Genomic DNA, 22526 nt, shown 5'->3' with positions numbered 1-22526 from the left:
ATTAGTTACTGTACTAACAAGCCTTTGGAAGCAGTGATCCTCTAGGTTGACAAATTGAGATCGTTAGAGCTTGCTATTATCTAGTAATACCAACTCCAACAGATTATTTAGGGACTTGTCAGATACACTTAAGCTATTAAGTGGACTTGAGTTCTTATCTTACCCACAGCTCTAAGGATAAAAAGGAATTCCCCAAGTGTATGTATACTACAGCTAATGATGTTCACAACTCAAATAACACCATTAATGAATACAGATCTGTATGAATAGTTAATATCATGGTTTACCCCCTGATTCTTAAACTGAGTATTAACATTGAACACAAATCAAAAATCTAGTTAGAAACATTTTATTTAAATGTGCCAAATAAAAACCCACATTTTCAGACCATAGGATGTTAATACATTCAACAAAAATTTATATTATCTTACTGCTGTGAATTTACAGAGTAATAATCCAGATCCATTTTGATTAGATGGTTGAAATACCCTTCCTAGGTTACACTTTACAGACATCACAAATCCCTTATAATAATGTAAACAAAATAATTTTTCCCTAAAAGGTGAACTTGAGAACTTCAGTCCACTCTTTCAGGACTTGCACTTCTTCGTGGACTTCCTGATGGGGAACGACTAAAAAGAAAAACAATTAAGTTTGGAACTGATTAGTATCTACTAAAATTTACTGTTATGTACATATCAGGACAAAACTCAATTTCAGTAAACTCCTAGCTGGCCAAAAGTAATATATAGCAGAGATCTAAAAATTACCTAGAAGATTTACATACAAATCCTTTGTCCCTGCTTAAGATTAGGCTTCACAGCCTCCTTGCTAAAACCACAAGTCAAAGAAAACTAGTATTTGAATTCTGGGGTTTCGATCATTAAGTAGCAAGTAAGTAGTAAGATAATGCTTTAGCTCTAAGATTTCAACCTACAATTTTTTTTCCTTCATGTGGGTACTTCATTTATCTATTGTCCCACGTGGAGGAAAAAGCGCATGTTTAATGTGAAATTCTACACTTAAAGGTTTACAGGACTAAGCTTCTTAATAATCATCCTAAGGTTTTGTGACTAAATATCCTAACATTAATCTCAACTTGAAGTGGGAAAAGCAATCATTTAAGAAACTTAGTAACTAATAAGAATATATATATACACATATATATATATATATATAGCACCAATTCTCCAAAGAGCTCAAAGCCTGCAAAGCAAGCAGTAAGCAAACAAACTCTGCAGAGGCCATACTTGACAGTTAAGATTTGGCAACAAATTATTTAGCTTACCTTCTTTTTGGAGATGGAGATCTGGACTTTGATCGGCTGTCAAAACATGAGAAATTCTATTAAGAAAAGTACTACCAATACCTTTCTTATAATCACAGTATCATGAAATGAACCCCCAGGTTGCGCTGAGCTTAATATTAAAAGGTCAGGCTGCAGTTCAACTGAAAGAGAGCCTACCAGTTTTTGCTAACAAAAGCCAATCTTCCAACAACTGTTCTTCATAAAATGAGTGAACTACTTTATTGTATCATGATTAATTTCTACACTCTACTTCAAGCACAATGACCTCAGAATGCTTTTTTCCATGCACCTATCAGTTCTAACAAGGCCTCTTAATATAACCCCAAAGTCACAAACTTCTCTCTATAGCTTGACATTTTCTTGTCCAGGAAGTCAGTCAGAATAGGCCATGTACAAACCAAGTTCTAATGTTTGGTTTACTAGTAAGATTCTGTGTTTCCACGAACACCTAGGTTCTGAGTTTACACTTGAGATTTCAACAATTCAAAACACTTTGAACTCTTTGGATATTGGTGCCATATAACTAGAAGAGTATTAATCAGATTTTTACCCTACCTGCTTCTTGGTCGTGAAAGAGACCTGGATCTTGATCTTGACCTCGACCGGGATCTTAATAGAAAGAAAAACGGTATTGTTAGTTCAGAGGAGTAACGTCCTTCAACACCTACTACTGAGCACTACATTAGGTAAACTAAGAACAGAGAAGCTAAAATTAGGCAAGACACAGGGCGCCTGGCTGGCTGAATCAGGAGAGCATGCAACTCTTGATCTCAAGGTTGGGAGTTAGAGCCCCACGCTGGGTGAAGAGATTACCTAAAAAATGTTTAATTTAGTACTTAAAAAAAAAAAAACCAAAAGACTAAGCAAGACACAACTCTCAACTTACATCGGCCTAAGACTGAACAAATGATTACACTTTCAACAAGCTCGCAATATCAAAATAAAGAAGCACCAGCACTTCAATTATTTGTTTCTACCATACTCAGTGAGCTAGGTTGTCACAGTTCCTGTACAACGTTCTTAAACAGTATATAGTATCCAAGAGAAAGAAAAGGTTTTAAGACTGGTATCGTTTGGTTTAGTTGTATATCTCAAAACCAAATTCAACATTACACAGACCCCTAAACTGAGATTTCAATTCTTCAGGTAATAACCTCAATGAAAAGTCACAAATGGGTTAAGACTTTATTCTTAGATCATCAACAAGCTTTCGTGGTTCAGGACCACTTGTCACACAAACTAAATAAACCACAGCCTCTAACATACACACATTGGAGTCCTGCAATCAAATTAATGCATTCATTCATCTAGAGTCCAGAGCTTTCTGGAGCGGACCACAGGTTTCAGAATCCCTGCATTTTACAGATCTTGTGCTATTATCGAACAGCACTAACTCACAATGGCATACACTACTAGTGACTTGACCATAGTATTTGTCAACTCCTTATGTTCTATAAAATCTTACCCATTTTTTTGATTTATGTATTTTTTTCCCCATTTAATTTTTTTTAATGCTTATCTGTGAAACAGCGCAAGCAGGGATGGGGCAGAGAGGCAGAGAATCTGAAGCAGGCTCCAGGCTCTGAGCTGTCAGCAGAGTCCCACATGGGGCTCAAACCCACGAACCTTGAGATCACAACCTGAGTCTGAAGTCAGATGCTTAACCGACTGAGCCACCCAGGCACCTGAATCTTACCCATTTCTGCACCTAATTTAAAGGCCTTCTACAAAAAGAGTCAAAAAACCCTTAAGGTTTCTAATTTGATTTTTAATTTCTTACATTTTAGCGTGTATGTGGTTAAATAAGCCATATCCACCCACATGTACACAACTACTACCCTAAACAACTTCCCAGTCTCAAATTCACCCTCTCATTCCAAAAAGGAGAATTTTACGTCTCAACTTGCTTCTAAGTCTACCCCTGGTTCTAATGGGCCTCCAGCAGAAATCAAGCAACTATCACGTTTAAGAAGCACTGGAATGACTTGAGAATTTGTGCTTTGGACCCTCCTCTACCATGGCCTCTCAAACAAGCCTCTACAAATCTTTGATTGGTCTTTTCTTGATCATTTAGATGCAAGTCATGTACAAATTCAACTTTTAGAAATCAAAATATTTTCTGATGCAAACCACTTCATTTATGTCTTTAAGATAGTCTTAAAGTGCAGTCATTAAGACGTGACAAACCAAATACAAATAAGGGAAAGAAAGTGTTACATACTGGAAATACCTCGATCCTTTTATAGAACCAGACCTAGATCGTCTGAGTGAGGCTGATCTTGATCTCCGAAGAGACACAGACCTTGATCTTCGTGGAGATGCTGATCTTGACCTAAGAAATAAATCAAAGCTTAAGTCTTATGTCCAATTAAAGTTTATCAGTTGTTAAAACTTGAGTTAGATAATATTTCTCACCTCCTTCCCCTGCTCCTGCTGCGTGAGCGAGAGTATCGCCTACCTCTGGATCTCGAATGTGATCTAGACCGTGACCTATTTTATTAAGTTAGAAAAAAAAAGAATGTCAGATGATAACTCGTTTTGAGAGTTTGTGTGCCTCTGCTGAAACCAAATCTCAAACTATTTAAATTTAGTGTCTCATTTGGAAATAAACTCTGGGCCTATTAGTTTTTTTTTTTTTTTTAACTACCTAAAAAAAGATTTGTTAAAAGCTGAATTACATTTTAGAATTACATAATATAAAACACTGTAATGTGTATTTAAAATAAACCTTGCAAGTTTGCAGGTCGACCCTCTTTGGCCCATGGTCTAGTAGATCTAGACGATCTAGAAGTATCTATAGCCGATCGCTGCATCTAGATGTTTTCTTCAATCTAACGACGATCAAACTGACAGCCAAATGAGCCAGGTGAGGCTTGATTGACGCAAGAAGATTTTTCTAGTTGGGAATGTGGTCAATCTGGTGTTCCTCTTTCTAAACCGGAGGGGGCCCCAATTGTAAGCCAAATTTACTGTTACGGCGATCACCGTCTCAAATTTTCTGCCCTTTAAAGAATAAGGTGAAGCTAGGTGTAGATGACTCGAGGGGATCTGGCCTCTTATGCTGATCACCTCAAGGTCTAGGAGGATCTTAATTGTCGGATTTGCAAGGCGCCTCAGCATGATATCATAAGGCTCGTGACATTCTGAATCAAGGCGACTGACTCAAACGAAGAAACCTGAAAGGTTTTGACCAGGTTGATTATTAATATATTAGCATTTGTTTAATTAAACAAAAACTGTAAAATACACCTGTACAATTAACATTCAAGTTTATAGAAAAATACTAGTTTCTGCCTTGCTAATAAAAAAATTACTGATTAACTAGTATACCAACCATTCCTTTAATAAAATAAATACCTGCTTCGCCGCCGCCGGCTATAACGATGACAATCATAAGCATAATGTCCCTTTTCGCCACATTCATAGCATCTATCATTGGGATCAAAGGGACGGCGGGCTGGTGGTCTATCAAAACGAGACCTCCGAGGCATGCCTGTTGATAATTCAACTCTCACTCGGGAACCACAAATCACCCTATAAAAGAAAGGCAACAAATTTCTAATGCTAAAGAAAATACAAGTGACTTCTAGATTTAGAAATTTCCACTCTTTAACCTCAGAAGCTTCAGTTCTCTTTATAAACCCTTCCGACTCCAACCTTGCTCCCCCTTCTCAAGTATGTAGAATTAGGATTAACTATTTAGCTAGCTCGCTACCCAGCCCACAGGAATATTCTAATAAAGGCTGAGTTTCATGACCAACATCTTACTTACTTCCCATCCAGGCCTCGCACTGCATCTTCTGCATCTCTGGGATCTTCAAATTCCACAAAGGCAAATCCTGGAGGATTTCTTGCAATCCACACAGTTCTTAAGGGACCATAATAACTGAAAGCCCTTTCTAACTCTCCTTTGCCGGCACCGGTTCCCAGATTACCAACATACACCTTGGTTTCTGTTTAAAAACGCAAATACAAGAACGCACGTTATGCAAAATTTTGCCTAAGTTTGAGTGAACTCTTTGTCCCAAACAGGCCAACCTTAAGACTGTACAATGCATGTTTGTTTAATGCTCTATCAAGGATTTAGTCTTAAAACCAGGAATGCTCATAAATTTCCGGAAAGCTAGGCGTAAGGCGAAGTTCTTAACATTCAAACGGGGAGACGACCTCCAAAACACAAGCAGACACGTGGTAGGATATTCCGCGGCGTGGGGCGGGCTCCGCCCCCGCCCCGCCCCCGGGTCCCGGCAGCCCCGGGCGCGCGGGGAGCGCGCGGGCCGGCAGCGTCGGCGGCGGGCGGGCCCGGGCTGGGGCCGGACCAGGAGAGCTGGGCTGCGCCGGCTCTCGTCCTCCGCGGCAACAGCCCCAGGCGCTGGCTCGCCCAGGACTCCAGCTCCCCGCCCCTGAGCCATAAACCGCGCTCGAAAGAGCTAAAAGAGAAAAGAAAGCAGCCGCCAGACGAAAAGATTAGGTCTCCATTCCCACTCCACAACTCGACCGATTGTCTGACGAGAATGCGCAGCTCGAAGCTGCCACACTTTTGTCCAGTCTGAAATTCACCCTCGGTTTTACAGTTGGGACCAGATCTGTCTGCTAAAGTGGCGGGAAAGCGCCAAGGAAATGCGCCACCATGCTCGTCAATGTGCGCAAAATGGCAGCCGAGGGAGGGGGGGTGGGGGGCAGGCGGGCGGCTCGAAGAAGGGCAACAGGAAAACAGTAATCGTGGGCCTGCCTTGGGCTGTGGTGGAAGACGAATACGCCCAACAATACGGAACCCACCACAGACCTCCACCCGCCATCCCCAGGCTGCCTTCGACACCCCGCCCCCGCTGCCTCCGGCTTCGTATGGTGTGCGCCGAAGCCGCCATTACGCACGCGGAATAACCGTCTCCCAACCGCCGCGCCAACCCCACGGCCTCGCAATACTCACTATAGTCACAGCAACGTCCCTTACCGGGCCCTGGCCTCTTACCTCCTCCATAACGCCCGTAACGCGACATGATGACTGGCCCGCGAGCTCTGCTCTTTCAGCTCGCAGTGCCCAAGGAATGAGTAATACAAAAGCCACAAGACCAGACCAGTCGCCAACGGTCCCAGCGGCACTACGAGGAAGAGCTGAGTTCGCGCTTATATATGCGGCGGCTGGGTCTCTCTGCGCATGCGTCAGTTCGACGTTCTGCGCGGCACAAAGGAGCAGGGCGGAAACAGTAGAGAAGCCGCGCGGAGGGAACTGATGAAGCTAAGAAGCTGGGTCGGGCGGAGGGATACGTTTCCATGGGAACGCCAGATCTAGCCAGTAAACCCTCGGACTTCCCCGCGGTGTCCCGCCCCCTCCTCTCCCCCTTTTCCTGTACCCTCCTCATTTTCCTTCCCTTCTCCCTCCCTTCTTTCCCCGTACTAGGGACCCCCAACTCTAGCAATCTTACTGTAGGTACCTCTGAGACCGGCGTTATGAAAGGCTGTAAAATTTAACCGCTGATGTTGCAGCTGTCGCCGCCTTTCTGCTGGGGGACCTGGCCTAAACTGCTGCTCAGTCATCTTTGAGGCTCATCAGAGGTAATCGGGAGTTTGACCAGGGTGAGAACTCCAATGAACCCCGCCATTCTGTGTAGTGGTCTCTGCACCATGGGCCTCAAAAAGGAGTGGCGCCCCCAGGGACTGCACCGACCCTCCAGCCCCTTCAGAACCAATTTTCATCAACACGGTCCGAGTTCTTGGAGTCTGGGGGACAAAGGAATGGAGTACTTTGTTTTATTTTCCGGTGATACTGAAATTGTGCAAAAGCCCTAAATCCTTAAAGCATTCTAGCTAGTGGCAGTTATGAAATTATTTGCATTTGAAGCACACAGAGTTATTTGTGCTTCCTTTCTAGTGCTTTCTGCTTTGTATTATAGTATCACATCTCATCCACTAATACTCATATCCTGAGCACTGAGACATTGTTAAATTGTCTTTGACTAATAAGCCTTGCTGCTCAGCCACTCTCTTCATAAAATAAATGTAAACCTTTTCTTCAGATAGAATCACTGAAAAATCAAATTTGACTTGATTTTTTACTTTTATTAAGTAATATACAATGTTACATTAGTTTCACGTGTACAACATAGTGTTTGAACAATTCGTTATAGTCAGTACTCCGTGTTCACCATTAGTGACCATCTGTCACAGAACTTTATTGCAATATTACTATACTTCCTATGCTGTATTTTTCAGTTTTGATTTTATACAATGTATCTGCCAAACAGATTCAACTTCTTTTTCACCAGCCACACAAACACACACACAAAAGACAATTCATCGTGAATATTTGGAATACATGAGTTGGATTGGTTCACATGAAAGATGAAATCCTTAGGTATTTGTAGTTTTATGTTTCTCATTTGTAACTTAATGTGATGTATATAGGTATGTGGTACAGAGTACAAGAGAAAGGAGATTTAGTTGGTGAATAAAGTATGGATCCTCTTCTGATAATGCTACAAATTCATATATTTTTTTCAGACTTCTCGAATTATGGAAAGTGTATACATTGCAAGAAAATTCTAGCAAGAAAATAGAAGTTCTATAAAATATGTTATAGTTGTTCTCTCTTAGTCTCCTTGATCTTTGTTATCTACTTAACGGGCAGGGTTCTTCTCAAAGGATTAAATGATAAAGATCATTTTATATATCCCTGAAAGACATTATCAATCCTGTCAAGCCTCACTAATTTGACTTTCTTTTATTAAGAATTTATGAAAATTGTTGTGGGGCAAACTGTAGGTAACTTATTGAAAGATAGTACTTATTATACTATTAGGCCTCAGTAAATAGTTTTTGTTCTGAATACCAAGTCTGCTGTACTAAAGAGAATTTTTAAAGTAACGGTATAAAAATAAGAAAAGAAACAATTTTCCAACTTAAACTGCTTTCAAGCACATTAAAGGAAAAGGGGTAAACCCAGACTGGCTTGCCTGCCTCTCTAGGTGCTTTGATAAGCTAATTGCATGTTATTTATCTCTATTAAAGGAGGGCCAGTTCTAGGCTGGGTTTGCTATCCTAGGCACCATGAAAAAACAATAGTCCCTCATAGAATTTCCACACACTATTATACTCAACACTCACTCTGACACATAACCAGTTATTTTCACTAAACATCAATCCAAATCAGGGAGATATTGTATGGAGTACTTCTATTCCTACTGATTTCTTTTGAAATCAGTTTCAGCCATATAAATTTTGCCTATAGGATTGTGTGTTAAATTAGGATGACGTTCCCAGATTTAACTGGAATATGAAAGCTACTTAATTCAATGAATATTCTAAGATTTCCTAATATGCAGTTTTGAGTAATGCTTAACATGTTACTGTTGTTAAAAACTGATTATGTTATTAGTTTAGGAAAGGGTGAGTTCATTCTTAATCCTTTTACAGCAGCTTTCAAAATTTATCTGCTTTTTCTAGATTCAGTTTTTCCAGAAAAGCATTAAAGAAAAAGTTAACTCTATCATATTTTCTTCTCCATTTTAGTTTCACTTTTAAATCATTGCCACTATTTTAGCTTGCATGTGGAAACCTTAAAACAAAAACAAGTTTAGACCTTTTGTACATGTACTGTTTTTAATATAAAGAAATAGTCTGTACTTACAAACACTAGTCTTTTAATATGTATTCATGGATGTGCTGTAAATTTATGTACTGTGGGTCAGTCCAAAGATCTGTATTCAAGTACAACTTTCTTTTCTTTTTTCAACATTTCATAATCTTCAGTTCTGTCTAGGATGCTCTTACGAAATTCTAGGAAGGAAAAATCCTCAGAGGCATGTTTATAATTCTTTCATATTGTATAAAGAAATTAACTTTTCATTAGCCAAGTACTGAACTACAGTCAGTACTGAAATATGGAGATGGGGTAGGGAGAGCAACAGTTAAAGAACGTTAGAGCCTTGATCAGCTTCAAGGAGTGAAGAGCAAAAATGTGATGCAAGAGTGCTCCCCTGATACAAATAATACCTAAATGCGTAGTTTAGGAGTATAAAACAATCTAGTAAAAATGAGGCTTTCTGAGGAATGCCTGATTGTATTAAAAAGTGTGAAACTGTAAAACCATCCAACCCTAACCAGTTGTGTCAATTATGTTGCTCCTTCTCTAAAGAAGGATTAATGAAACTAATTAATGGTCAGCTTGTTGTCTTAACTAGGAAGAGCTAGACTAGTGTGGACAGAGTCGAGCAATTCATTCAGCACAGATAGCAGAGAACCTATGTTATCAGCCAGCTCCCAGTTGTATTTAAAGATGCGCAAGACCATTGACTTCCCTTATTTAATATTTGGATACTGACCTTCTAGTCCCTGGAAATGAATATTCTCTACTGTAAAACAATAAAAATGATTTTTGTTCACGAATCTTTTCCTTAAGACAGGCGGTGGGTGTAGTGATGAAGAGGAGGAGCTCGTGGAGTGTGCCAGAGTTGGGTTTGAAGCTGGGCTCCACTATTGGATAGCTGCCTAGCCTTGAGTAAGTAGCTAATCTCCGCCCACTTCAGCCTCCTCATCTGCAAAATAGGCTTTGATAGTAGTGGCCCATCTCAGAGAGTTGTTAGACGTAGACGAGGTAAATCAGGCAAATAACATTGCCCACTGTCTAGCACATATTGAGTGCTCAAGAAATGTTAGAAGGAGAAGGGGGAGGAGGAGAGAGAGGAGCGGTGGTTTGATTAACCTTTGTCAGTTGCTCAAAGTTTGATATGACTTGGGTGCATTGACAAAACTGAAGTTTTGTTTGGGCAAAGCTGGGGAGAAGACCCTGAAATATGGTGACCAGCCTTACGTAGCCACTCCGAAGACATCTTTGTCTCTTCACTTACCGACCTCTAAGTGGAATTGTCACTTTTCTCCTTTGACCCTGTCCACAGAGACAAAAACAATCTGACTCATATAAGAAGCAACAACTCAGAAGAAGAAATTTTCTTCGTGAAAAGTATATCTACAGGAATCCGCAAATCAAATGCTGAAACCTTAAAGGTTCTACGCAAGAGCATTTGTCTGTGGAATGGGGAGATAACGTATTCATGAGCAATGGGGACATTGTTGCTTTTTATTACAAAGTTTAGTCTTTGCAGCTAATTTCTATAAGATTAAGTACACCTTTTTTTAAAAAGGCAAGTAGAAAACCTATTCTCAAGCCAGTGACAAATGGGTACATACACTGCAACTCAAATAGATGAGTTTAGACTGCATATGAAAGAAATGGTTTGGAACACAGAGAAACAGGAGGAATTGTATTAAATCATTAGTCTAACCACTTCGTTTTTCAAATGAGACTAAGACCAAGAATTGTAGCATGGCAAATGCAGTGGTTCCCAAATCTTCCCACAAGGACTGTCAGAACTTTGATAAAAATATCTCCCAATTCCAGAAAAATTGGAAATATTGCCAACCACTCTTTTCCTGAAAAAGCCATCTTTTATTCTGTGACTATGTCTTTCTTACTCTTTTAAATGTTCCTCTTCGCATTTTTTTAAAATTTTTTTAACGTTTATTTATTTTTGAGACAGAGAGAGACAGAGCATGAACGGGGGAGGGTCAGAGAGAGGAAGACACAGAATCTGAAACAGGCTCCAGGCTCTGAGCTGTCAGCACAGAGCCTGACGCAGGTCTGGAACCCACAGACTGCGAGATCATGACCTGAGCCGAAGTCGGCCGCTTAACCGACTGAGCCACCCAGGCGCCTCCGCATTTTTTTTTTAATGAAAGGATGCTAAGTAATTTTTTTAACTCTCATGTCTTCTTTTTTTATTTTATTTGTTTGTTTGTTTATGTGTTTATTGTAATCTCTATGCCCAACGTGGAGCTTGAACTCAAGCCCCAAAATCAAGAGTCACATGCTTCTCTGACTGAACCAGCCGGGCCCCCCTCTCATGTTTTCTCTCTTTCTTTTTCTTTAAGTGTATTTATTTATTTTGAGAGAGAGAGTATATGTGAGCAGGGGAGGGGCAGAGAGAGAAGGAGAGAGAGAGAGAGAGAGAGAGAGAGAGAGAGAGAATCCCAAGCAGGCTCTGCGCTGTCAGCATAGAGCCCAGCACAGGGCTTGAACTCACAAACCATGAGATCATGACCTGAGCTGAAACCAAGTCAGATGCTTAACCCAGTGAGTCACCCAGATGCCTCTCATGTTTTCTTGGTAGAAAAATGTTTGTGCCCTCCATCCCCCAGTATTTCTCAGATCTACCTAGTTCCCAAAGTCCAGGAGTCTGGAATTGCTAGTTAAGAACAAAGAATGACAGGGCACTTGGCTGCCTCAGTAAGTAGAGCATGTGACTCTTGATCTCAGGGTCTTGAGTTCAAGCCTCATGTTGGGCATAGAGCTTCCTTTAAAAAAAAATGACTTCACTCAATAAAAAATAAGTTAAAAGAAAAAAAACAAGTAAAAAACCACAAAGAAGAAGAAAAACGTCTATCCTTTTTTTTTTTTTTTTCAACGTTTATTTATTTTTGGGACAGAGAGAGACAGAGCATGAACGGGGGAGGGGCAGAGAGAGAGGGAGACACAGAAGCGGAAACAGGCTCCAGGCTCTGAGCCATCAGCCCAGAGCCTGACGCGGGGCTCGAACTCACGGACCGCAAGATCGTGACCTGGCTGAAGTCGGACGCTTAACCGACTGCGCCACCCAGGCGCCCGAAAAACGTCTATCCTAAATGCAAATTAAAACAACATGCTATTTTTGTCAGGAGTGCAGTGAAATTGGCAGTTATACACATCAGAATGTGAAGTAATACAATATATCTGAGGGTCAGTTTGGCAATATGTTGTTTCCTTTCTTTAATAAAGCACATTTATAGCCTATACACACACACACACACACACACACACACACACACAAACTTTAGAATATATAGAATTTCATTCTTTCAAAATATCCTTTAACTTTTCACTAATTCAGATATAACACTTATAATTAGTATATAAGTTTTATTTATTTATTTATTTATTTATTTATTTATTTATTTATTCATTTTTAATTTTAACTAGACTTCACGCCCAATGTGGGGCTTAAACTCAGGGACCCTGAGATCAAGAGTTGCGTGCTCTACCAACTGAGCCAAATGGACACCCCAATTAGTGTATAATTTTGATATAGTACTGATTATGTTAGCCTGGGTGTTCTTCCTTTGGAAAAACAGCCTCCAGCAATTTGCAAATCATTGGTGTAGAGTATAATTCCCCACAGTCCGTGATCACTTCTCAGCCTGTGTTTACAGCCATATTCCAGCATAAATATGGTGAAGTGGCAAAAGTGTTGAATTGGGAAGTCCGACAACATACGTTCTCATCTTTATTATTAACTAATCATGTTATCCTAGATCTGTCACAAACTTTCTGGGCATCATTTTTCTCTCATATCAAAAGAGAGCTCTAGCCCCCAAATATCTTACTAAACGTTAGTATTCATTAAGCATTTACTATGTGCCAGGCACTATACTAAGTATTTATATTTATTAACTCTTTTTTTTTTCACTTTACAAATAAAACACAAACTGCTCATTTTGGGACAAACCTCTGCCGCTTTCCTTATGCTATTCTTATCCTTTAATATTAATATTCCTTGAGGGGCACCTCAAGGGTGGCTCAGTCCATTAAGCGTCCGACTTGGGCTCAGGTCATGATCTCACGGTTCATGGTTTGAGCCCCACATTGGGCTCTGTGCTGACAGCTCAGAGCCTGGAGCCTGCTTCGGATTCTGTCTCTCTCTCTCTCTGCCCCTCTCCCACTCATGCTCTGTCTCTCAAGAATGAATAAACTTAAAAAAATATATATATATATATTAATATTCCTTGATTGTTCCTACAAACAATCCTACCTATGAAAGTCCTACTCGTAGTTTATTTATTTATTAAAAAAAATTTTTTTAAACATTTATTTATTATTGAAAGACAGAGAGACACAGAGCGTGAGCAGGGTAGGGGTAGAGAGAGGGGGAGACATAGAATCTGAAGTAGGCTCCAGGCTCTGAGCTGTCAGCACAGAGCACGATGCGGGGCTTGAACTCATAAACTGGAAGATCGTGACCTGAGCCGAAGTCATTGGCCCAACCAACTGAGCCACCCAGGGGCCCCACCTACTCATACTTTAAAAACTTAACTTAAATGTATCACTTCCTAGAATCAGGAAAATTAAGTGATTTGCCCAAGGTCATCCAGCTACCTCTTTCATGAATACAGCCTGAGTTAATGAAAAGAGCAATGACCTGGGATTCAAAAGACTTGAAATTTAATCCTGTCTCTGCAATTTACTACTTAGTTCCAGAAAAATCACATAAATGCTTTATACATTCATTGTCTCATTTGTATTCATTCATAATATACGTTCAAGGATACTTTCAAAAATGATTCAAAGCTAATAATCAATACCATTCAAATTTTTGAATTATTTTAGACAGCAGGTTGTATATTCTGTATTTAGTTCAATTATTCCATTGGATCACATGGATAAGATTATTATCCATGTAAGGGTACCTGGCTGGCTCAGTCAGTAGAACATGTGATTCAATCCTGGAGTCAGAGTTCAAGGCCCATTGGGCATGGAGCCTACTTAAAAACAAAAAACAAAAAAAACCCACAAACCACAAAAATATTATCCATATGATATTAAATTGAAAATGTAAAAACTTTCTTAAATTATAAAAATAATTTACTTATGTTGTAGAAAATGGAAAATACAGAAAAGCAGAAAAAAAAAATCCAATCTTTTGAAAAACAGAAGTTAGCTCATGCTGTACTGTTGACAATGACTGTGAGGTCTGCAGTCCCACTACCTAGGTTTGAATCCTGTTCCTACACATACCAACTATGATTTGGGGCAGGCCACTTAACTTCACTTGGACTCAGTTTCCCCATGCATAAAAGAGAAATGACAGTAATACCCACCTCATACCGTTGTGAGAATTACATGAGATAAAGCATGCAAAACTATTACAAGCTTTTTTCCCCCGATTATAAGTAATATGTTGATTATAGAAACTATATAAAATAGGAAAAAAGTACAAATACCAGGCTATGAATTTTGTGAGGGCAGGGCCCAAATCTACCTCATTAACCAATGTATGCTAGTTCCTAGCATAGTCTTTATCATATAGTAGGTACTCAATATTTATTGAATGTTGATAAGTTGATAATTATTGAATGTTGATAAATGTTATCCATAATGCTGCCACTCTGATATCACCATTATTAATAATCTGGAATTTATAGTTTCAATTTTTACATATGCATGTATCACTTCTTTGAAAAAAAATTATATAGTTTTGCAAATAGTACATGTTATGGTTAACTTTATGTGTCAACATGACTGGTCCACACAGATGCCCAGAATTTGGTCAGACGCTATTCTGGGCGTGTCTGTGAGGGTGTTTGGATGAGATTAACATTTGAATCAGTAGACTGAGTAAAGCAGATTGCCTCCCCTAATGTGGGTGGGTCTCATCCAATCAATTGAAGGCCTGAATAGAACAAAAGGCTGAGCAAGAAGGAATTTCTCCTATGTGACTGCCTGAGCCAGGACACCAGTCTTTTCCTGTCTTATGACTCTTAACTGAAAAATTAGCTCTCCTTGGATTTTGAGCCTGCCAGCTTTCAGATTAGGATTTATACCATTGGCTCCTGGGCTTCAGTTTGCCTTTTACAAATCTTGGGACTTCTCAGCCTCCAGAATTGTATGAGCCAATTCCTTGTTTTATATATTATTTTATATATATCTGGTATTGGTTATGTTTCTCTGGAGAACCCCAACCAATATAGTGCATTACACCATAAACAATTTGCCAAGTCATTAAATACTCCTCAACATTATAGTATTGGCACAGTATTCCATTTCATCAATATCCTCTCTTGTAAGAAATTTAGATTATTTTCACTTTTTGTATTATAAATAATGTTGAAGTGTATATAACTTTTATAGATATTTATGTACATCCCTGATAATTTCTTTAGAATAATTCCATAAGTGAAATTGTTGGGTCAAAGAGTATAAAAAGGGGGGCCTGGGTAGCTCAGTCGATTAAGCATCTGACTGGATTTTGGCACAGGTTACGATCTCACAGTTCATGGGTTTGAGTCCCATGTTGGGCTCTGCACTGACAGCACTGACCTGCTTGGGATTCTCTCTCCCTCTCTCTGCTCCTCTTCCCCTCAAAATAAATAAGTAAACATTTAAAAAAGGAGTATAAAAAAATATTAAAGCTTTTAAAACATGTTGCCAAATAGCTCTCCAAAATGGTTGTAGCATTTATATACCCACCAAGAAGTCCACAAAAATACTTGGTTCTCTGCACCTTCATTAACACTGCATGAATTTTTTTAATCTGCCAAATTTCATTTTTAAGATGGGTATATAATTTTTTAATTTGTATTTTATTATTTACAATGAGATTCAACATTATGCTAATTGGCAATTCATTTATACCCTTTGCTGATTTTTCTGATGGGGTGCTTTTTCTTAGTTGAGTTTTAGGAACTCTTACTATATTAAGGATATCAATTCTTTTTTTTTTTTTAATTTTTTTTTTTAACATTTATTTATTTTTGAGACAGAGAGAGACAGAGCATGAACTGGGGAGGGTCAGAGAGAGGGAGACACAGAATCTGAAACAGCCTCCAGGCTCTGAGCTGTCAGCACAGAGCCCGACGCAGGGCTCGAACTCACGGACCGCGAGATCATGACCCAAGCCGAAGTCGGACGCTTAACCAACTGAGCCACCCAGGCGCCCCTCTTTTTTTTTTTTTTTTTTTTAATGTTTATTTATTTTTGAGAGAGAGAGAGAGCACAAGTGAGGGAGGGCCAGAGAGAGAGACACACACAGAATCTGAAGCAGGCTCCAGGCTCTGAGCTGTCAGCACAGAGCCCAATGCTGGGCTCGAACCCGTGGACCACAAGGTCATGAACTGAAGTCACTCAGCTGAAGACACTCAACCCACTGAGCCACCCAGGCACCCCAGGACATCAATTCTTTGTAGTATTCACTGTTACATGTTTCTGAGTCTCATAGTTTTAACAGTTACATGGTTACTTGGTTTTAGATTTGTCTTAGTGTATATAAATTGAAAACTGTCCTAGCCATTCAACAAATGCTAATTTTGGGGCGCCTGGGTGGCTCAGTCAGTTAAGTGTCTGACTTTGGCCCAAGTCGTGATCTCACAGTTTGTGAGTTCGAGCCCCACATCAGGCTCTGTGCTGACAGCTCAGAGCCTGGAGCCTGCTTCAGATTCTGTGACTCCCTCACTCTCTGTCCTTCCCCCACTTGCACTCTGTGTCTCAAAAATAAATAAACATTAAAAAAAAATTTTTTAATGCTAATTTAGTTTAATGATTGAGTGCCAACCATTGTACTTGGTGATGAAGATAGATATACATGATGCAAAAAGAAGACATATTTAAAAAAAAAAAAAATATATATATATATATATATCAAGTGCTAGGATAGAGGTAAGCACAAGACATCATGGGAACACATAGAATGTTCACTTATCTTAGACTGAAAGAAGAGATCAAGAGACTTTCACATCATCTACATCTCTGCTCAAATGTGACGTTATCGGGGAGGCCTTCCCTGACTGCCCTACATAAAATACCAAGTACCTCACACCCCATCACTCTCTAAATTCCTCATTCTGTCTTAATCTGGTTTACTCTTCTTTACAGCAAAAATCAACTGCTGACATGTTATTTATTCCTTTGTTTATTGTTTTCCATGGGACCCAGGTCTTTGTTTTGTTCACTGCTGTATCCCCAGCACTAAGAACAGTGCTTGGTATTATAGAAGGAGCTCAATTCAGTCTGTATTGAATGAATGACAGAAAGGAAGTCTCTTGTATTTAGTGCAAGAGGTTATTCTCATCCAAGGCTACTCCTTCCTGCACTTGTGCTCTGTGCATCCCCCTCTGCTTTCTTTTCATTGAATTGTTCCTTTCTGTACCTTCAGCCTCTCCCACTCAAGCCCCCTACTTGACTGATCTTCCTGGCTTAGTATTACTGTTCCCTAATCCATTCTCACTAGATTGATCCATTTTTTATTATTTTTTAAGATTTTATTTTTAAGTTATCTCTACACCCAATGTAGGGCTCAAGTTTACAACCCTGAGATCAAGAGTTGCATGATCTACCAACTGAGCCAGCCAGGCGCCCCACTAGATTGATCCTTTTAAGGTAGACAAGCAGATGGGGTGCCTGGGGGACTTAGTTGGCTAAGCATCCAACTTTGGCTCAAGTCATGATCTCACAGCTTGTGAGTTCGAGCCCTGCATTGGGCTCTGTGATGACAGCTCGGAGCCTGGAGCCTGCTTCATATTCTGTGTCCCTCTCTCTCTGTCCTTCCCCCACTCATGCTCTGTCTCTCTCAAAAATAAATAAACATTAAACAAAATTTTTTTTAAGTAAACAAGCAGAGGTGCCACTGGGTCAGTCTTAATTCTGGCTCAGGTCATGATCTCACACGTGGTGAGATTAGAGCCCCATGTGGGGCCCACCATCGAGCCCCACATCGGGCTTTGCACTGAAGGTGCAGGGATTCTCTCCCTACTTCTCTGTCTCTCCCCTGCATGCATGTGTGTGCTCTGGGGTTTGCTCTCTCTCTCCCTCTCTCTCTCTCTCTCTCTCAAAATAAATAAAACTTAAAAAAATAAAGGATACATTTTTTAAGAAGTAGACAAGCAGACAGGTAAAGACATTTCAGGTAGAACATTTTAGGCAAAAGAGTGATAGGAGGATGACTCCACCTCTATCACCAAAAGCTGTGGGACTCCCACACACAGCAGTCTACATCCCACACCTCATTTAAAACAATTTGAAAAAATAAAATAAAAAGTAATTTGGCGAGCACCTGCTATGTGCCAGACTATGGGGTTGGGGGGCAGTGTATAGAATAATATTGAGTATTGAGTATTTCCTATGTATGCCAGGTACTGTCCTGACCACTTTACATATATTAAATTACCTAATCCTGCCAACCACTCTTTGGTAGAAGTACTATTATTCTCTATTTGCACGTAAGGAAACAGAGGCACAGTGAGGCCAAGCAAATGGCAGAATCAGGATTCAAACCTAAGCAGTCTAACTTCACAGTCTGTGCATTTGACCATGCTAGTAACAAGCCTTGTTAAAGAATGTCCAGGGTGATTTGGAAGACAAGAGGTACTGCATTCAGCAAGTAGATCTGACAGGGTTTTGGAGGGGGTAAAAAAAGAGAGAGAGAGAGAGATCTAATGTGGATGATAGTATCAACCATCTAGAGAGGGAATACAAGAGTTGGAGGAGGAAGAGATGGCCTGTTAGGGATCAATAAATAACATCCCTTTTCCTGCCTGAGTTCAGAACCAATGGGATCCAGATGCAGGAGTCAGGCAGAAGGACACCAAAACATGACCTTTTTGATTAAGTTGATCGTTACTGTGATTTCAGACGTGATGGGCTGCCAAGTGGGCTGGCTGATGCTTTACCCCCTAATTAAACAGATTTGCCCACCTGGTCCCAGGCGCAGCTGGAGAGCAGAAAAGACAGGCTTCCTGGTTTTTGGTTTCAGACTTTGAACAGGCCAATTCCAGAAGGAGGAATTCAGAAGGCATAGAGCAACACTGGTCCAGGTTCTTTTATCTGTTCCCAGTCAGAAGTCAGCCCAGAGTATTCCTCTAGCAGAAAAGTCCCCTTATGAGAACATCAAGAACAAGGAGTTTGGGGGTAAGGGTAGGTGAAATAGGGAGAGGTTAGTGAAAAAAATACAAAATTTCAGTTATAAGATGAATAAGGTCTGAGGATCTAATATATAACATGGTGACTAAGTTGGTAACACTGTTTTGTATAAGTGAAATTTGCTGAGAGTAGAAAAATGTTCTCATTTCCCCCAAACCATCATGTTACATACTTTAATTATCTTCCAGTTTTGTCAGTTTTACCTCAATAAAACTGAGGGGGAAAAAATAGGGAGTGTGTCAACTATAGTCAAACATGTTTCTTTTAAAGGGAAGGAGCCTTCCTCCATTAACATTTCTGAAAATGTATAGTACCGACAAAAGAACTCTTTTTGTTTGCAAATGATTTGCTTCACATGTTTTCTATATATTACAAATGATTTGAACTTTTCAGAAGTACTTCTTCTAGGTAAATAAATTATCTTCACACCCCCCCCCCCTTTGTCTGGCATAGATGAGAATATCCTAATGCTACACCCACACTATTAGTTTGTCTGCCTCGGTTGTAGCAGTGACACTTCGGGCCGTGGAAGAAGTGAGCCCAGTCGGGAGAGCAGGAGCTACCCTCACTGCAGCCACATCGCTCCCCTTCAAATAATTCCCGTCTCAAAGTAGGGAAGCAAAGATGTCCGTTACTGTAAGTAAAAGAGAAAATGATAAAGGGAATGACTTGACATCATGTGTCCTGAGTAAGACAGAAGGTGACGAGGAAAAGTTTGAAGATGCCTATGAAATGATCCCTGTGGCCACAACCATGAACCTAAAATCTTCCCTGGAAGAGTGCACAACTGGATTGTATTTATTTCTAAATAACAGATTCTCAGATGCCATAAATCTCATTCATCCATGGTCGAAAACCAGCATATACCATGCTCTAATCTATAATATCCTTATGGTTGTCAAGGCCGTTTTGACTTTTGATCCACAGGATATACAGACTGGAATGGCTACTGCAAGGGAAGCTTTGAAAACCTGTAACAATTTCCGAAGAAAGTCTAGGATGATGAATTTTTCTCATCTCGTGAGTAAACAGGGAATAAAGACTATCAAAGAGGAGGAACTGCATGCTGAAGTCTGCTACGCGGAGTGTTTGATTCTGAAATCCACTGTCACATTTATACAGGATGACAGTATGCTTGGTTTTCTTAAATGTGCAATCAACATCGGGTTAAGTTACCAAATATACAAAGACTGCCAACAGGTATTAACACAGATGCCTAACAACCACAGCAAAACCTACAGACACCTGGTTGAAGGAGTAAAATTTGGACTTGGAGCATTCAATCTGCTATTATCACTTGTGCCACCAAAGACACTTAAACTACTCAATATTGTTGGATATTCTGGTGATAGAGAGGTAGGCTTGACTCTGCTTCACGAGAGTGCATCCAAATCCCATATAAATAATATCTTAAGTGTTTTGACTCTAGTCTTTTATTACACGTACATCTATGTAGCTATTGGTGCTGAAAAGGGCCACAGTTCTGCTGTAGAGGATCTCTTCCTAATCTACCTCCAGAAATTTCCAAACTGTGTCATACTTAAATTTTTTCAGGCACGTTTTAGTATGCTGAAAGGAAATTTTGAAAATGCCCGGTTAATATTAGAGGAGTGCATTTTTATTCAAAATGAATGGAAGCAGGTTCATCACCTCTGTTACTGGGAACTCATGTGGTGCCACATCTTTCTGCGGAATTGGAAGCAGGCTCACCACTACGCTGATATACTGTCTCGTAACAGCAGGTGGTCTAAGGCAATATACATGTACAGTAAAGCTATGCTACTCTCCTTGCTCCCTTCAGATTCTGTGAAATCAGTGAGTGAGGACATAAGCTCTCTCTTCTTGAAAGTGGATAGCCTGAGAATCAAAATTTTGGGAACTTCTGTGCCAATAGAAAAGTTCATCGCCGAGAAGGGGCAGCGCTATGGCACCACCACAGGCTGGTTTACAGCACAGCCCATTCTGGAGTTCATTTACGCCTGGAGTGGTTTCCGAGTCATGAGCAAAAAACTAGACCTTATTTCAAGCTGGCTGTCGATAATTGATAAAGGAGAAGACCTCTTACGAAAAAATCCAAATACCGAGTATGGCACAGATGACATAAGTCTGTTAAATTTGCTGAAAGGTCTGTGCCTGAAACATTTGGGCAGATATTCAATGGCTGAGCGTTACTTTAATCGTGTCCTTCAGAAGGAGAAATTGTTAAAATATGACCACTATTTGGTGCCATATACTTACTACGAACTAGGAATTCTCTACTATCTAAAAGGAGATTATGACAGTGCAACAAAAAACCTAGACAACATAAAAAACTACAAAGACTATTCCATGGAAGCTCGATTACAGTTTAGGGCTCACATAGCCCTTGAACAAATAGCTAAAGAAAAGTGATGGTTTTGACACAAAGCATGGTTTTGTTTATGATGCGTGAAGTAGCTGCAACCAGCAAGAAAACAGGTAGAAAAATCATTTCTTTGTGGAAGAAATCCAAGAAGAGACAGCTGCTAAGAATCTGATCAGTAACAAGTAAGAAAGGGATTGGCCATTACTTTTCCCTCTTTCCTTCTCCATACTTATAAAATGCAATGTCTTAGACTGGCAAATGGAGTGATGCCCATTCTTGAAAAACAAAAGGCAAAGGATGTATAGTTGACCGTTGAACAACACGGGGATTATGGGCGCTGACCCCACGCAGTCAAAAATCTATGTATAACTTTTGACATCCCCCAAATTTAACCGCTAATAGCCTACTGTTGACCAGAAGCCCTGCCAATAACATAAACATATACTTTACAGGGCTGTACCATATCAAACAAAAAATCCAGATGTAAGTGAACCTGCACAGTTCAAACCCGTGTTGTCCAAGGGTCAGCTGTACATTATAAAGTAAACCCTCCCTTGGAGCGCATGGGTGGCTCAGTTGGTTAAGCGTCTGACTTCAGCTCAGGTCATGATCTCATGGTTTGTGAGTTTGAGCCCCACGTCAGGCTCTGTGCTGACAGCTCAGAGCCTGGAGCCCGCTTTGGATTCTGTGTTTCCCCCTCTCTCTGCCCCTACCCTGCTCATGCTCTGTCTCTCAATAATAAAAGTTAAAAATTAAAAAAAAAAAAGTAAACCCCCTCTCTTATATGTTATGAATTTCTCAATTACATTAGATAACATTTTCAAAAACTCAAAAAACATTTTTTAACCTCTCACTAGATAATGCATACAACTTGCAAATAAAATATGAAACGTAGCTACACTGGGAATCCCAGTGCCTTATACATGTTTTTACACTCAAAAGAAAGAAAAAAACATTTAAGGTCTTTACTGACATTTCAAAACAATGATGCACTGAACAGCACAGACTCTGGTTTTCCCTCTTACACAGTAATTTTTTTTTAATGTGTATTTATTTTGAGAGAGTGCAGGCATGAGCAAGGAGGGGGCAGAGAGAGAGAGTGAGAATCCCAAACAGACTCGGTGCTGTCAATGCGGAGCCTGAGTTGGGGCTCA

At 40.0% G+C, this 22526-nt stretch overlaps 2 protein-coding genes across 11 annotated transcripts; one reads left to right on the top strand and one right to left on the bottom strand.

Annotated features, from left to right (window-relative positions):
• Positions 1–333: 333 nt before the first annotated feature.
• SRSF7 (serine and arginine rich splicing factor 7) lies at positions 334–6427 on the bottom strand. Of its 4 annotated transcripts, none has more exons than XM_045447088.1 (8): positions 6282–6427; positions 5082–5262; positions 4667–4843; positions 3725–3799; positions 3531–3641; positions 1865–1918; positions 1289–1324; positions 334–632 (listed from the first exon to the last, which is right to left on the bottom strand). In XM_045447088.1, the coding sequence occupies exons 1-8, from the start codon at positions 6307–6309 to the stop codon at positions 578–580; spliced, it is 717 nt and encodes a 238-aa protein (XP_045303044.1). In that variant the 5' UTR covers positions 6310–6427; the 3' UTR covers positions 334–577. The 4 variants fall into 4 exon arrangements, with proteins under 4 accessions (XP_045303044.1, XP_045303045.1, XP_045303046.1 ...); XM_045447089.1 differs by having other exon boundaries at positions 3540–3641; positions 6282–6423; XM_045447090.1 differs by lacking the exon at positions 1289–1324 and having other exon boundaries at positions 6282–6423.
• Positions 6428–6541: 114 nt separating this feature from the next.
• On the top strand, positions 6542–21631 carry LOC123581217 (tetratricopeptide repeat protein 39B-like). 7 transcript variants are annotated; one of them, XM_045447086.1, is made up of 3 exons: positions 6542–6865; positions 9712–9806; positions 19537–21631. In XM_045447086.1, exon 3 carries the CDS (start codon positions 19653–19655, stop codon positions 21417–21419), a length of 1767 nt encoding a protein of 588 aa, XP_045303042.1. In that variant the 5' UTR covers positions 6542–6865; positions 9712–9806; positions 19537–19652; the 3' UTR covers positions 21420–21631. The 7 variants fall into 7 exon arrangements, with proteins under 7 accessions (XP_045303042.1, XP_045303037.1, XP_045303041.1 ...); XM_045447081.1 differs by having other exon boundaries at positions 19482–21631; XM_045447085.1 differs by having other exon boundaries at positions 9708–9806.
• Positions 21632–22526: the final 895 nt, after the last annotated feature.

The sequence above is a fragment of the Leopardus geoffroyi genome, chromosome A3, assembly GCF_018350155.1.
Source record: "Leopardus geoffroyi isolate Oge1 chromosome A3, O.geoffroyi_Oge1_pat1.0, whole genome shotgun sequence".
Classification (NCBI taxonomy): Eukaryota; Metazoa; Chordata; class Mammalia; order Carnivora; family Felidae; genus Leopardus; species Leopardus geoffroyi.
This window is presented reverse-complemented; position numbering and strand designations above follow the sequence as displayed.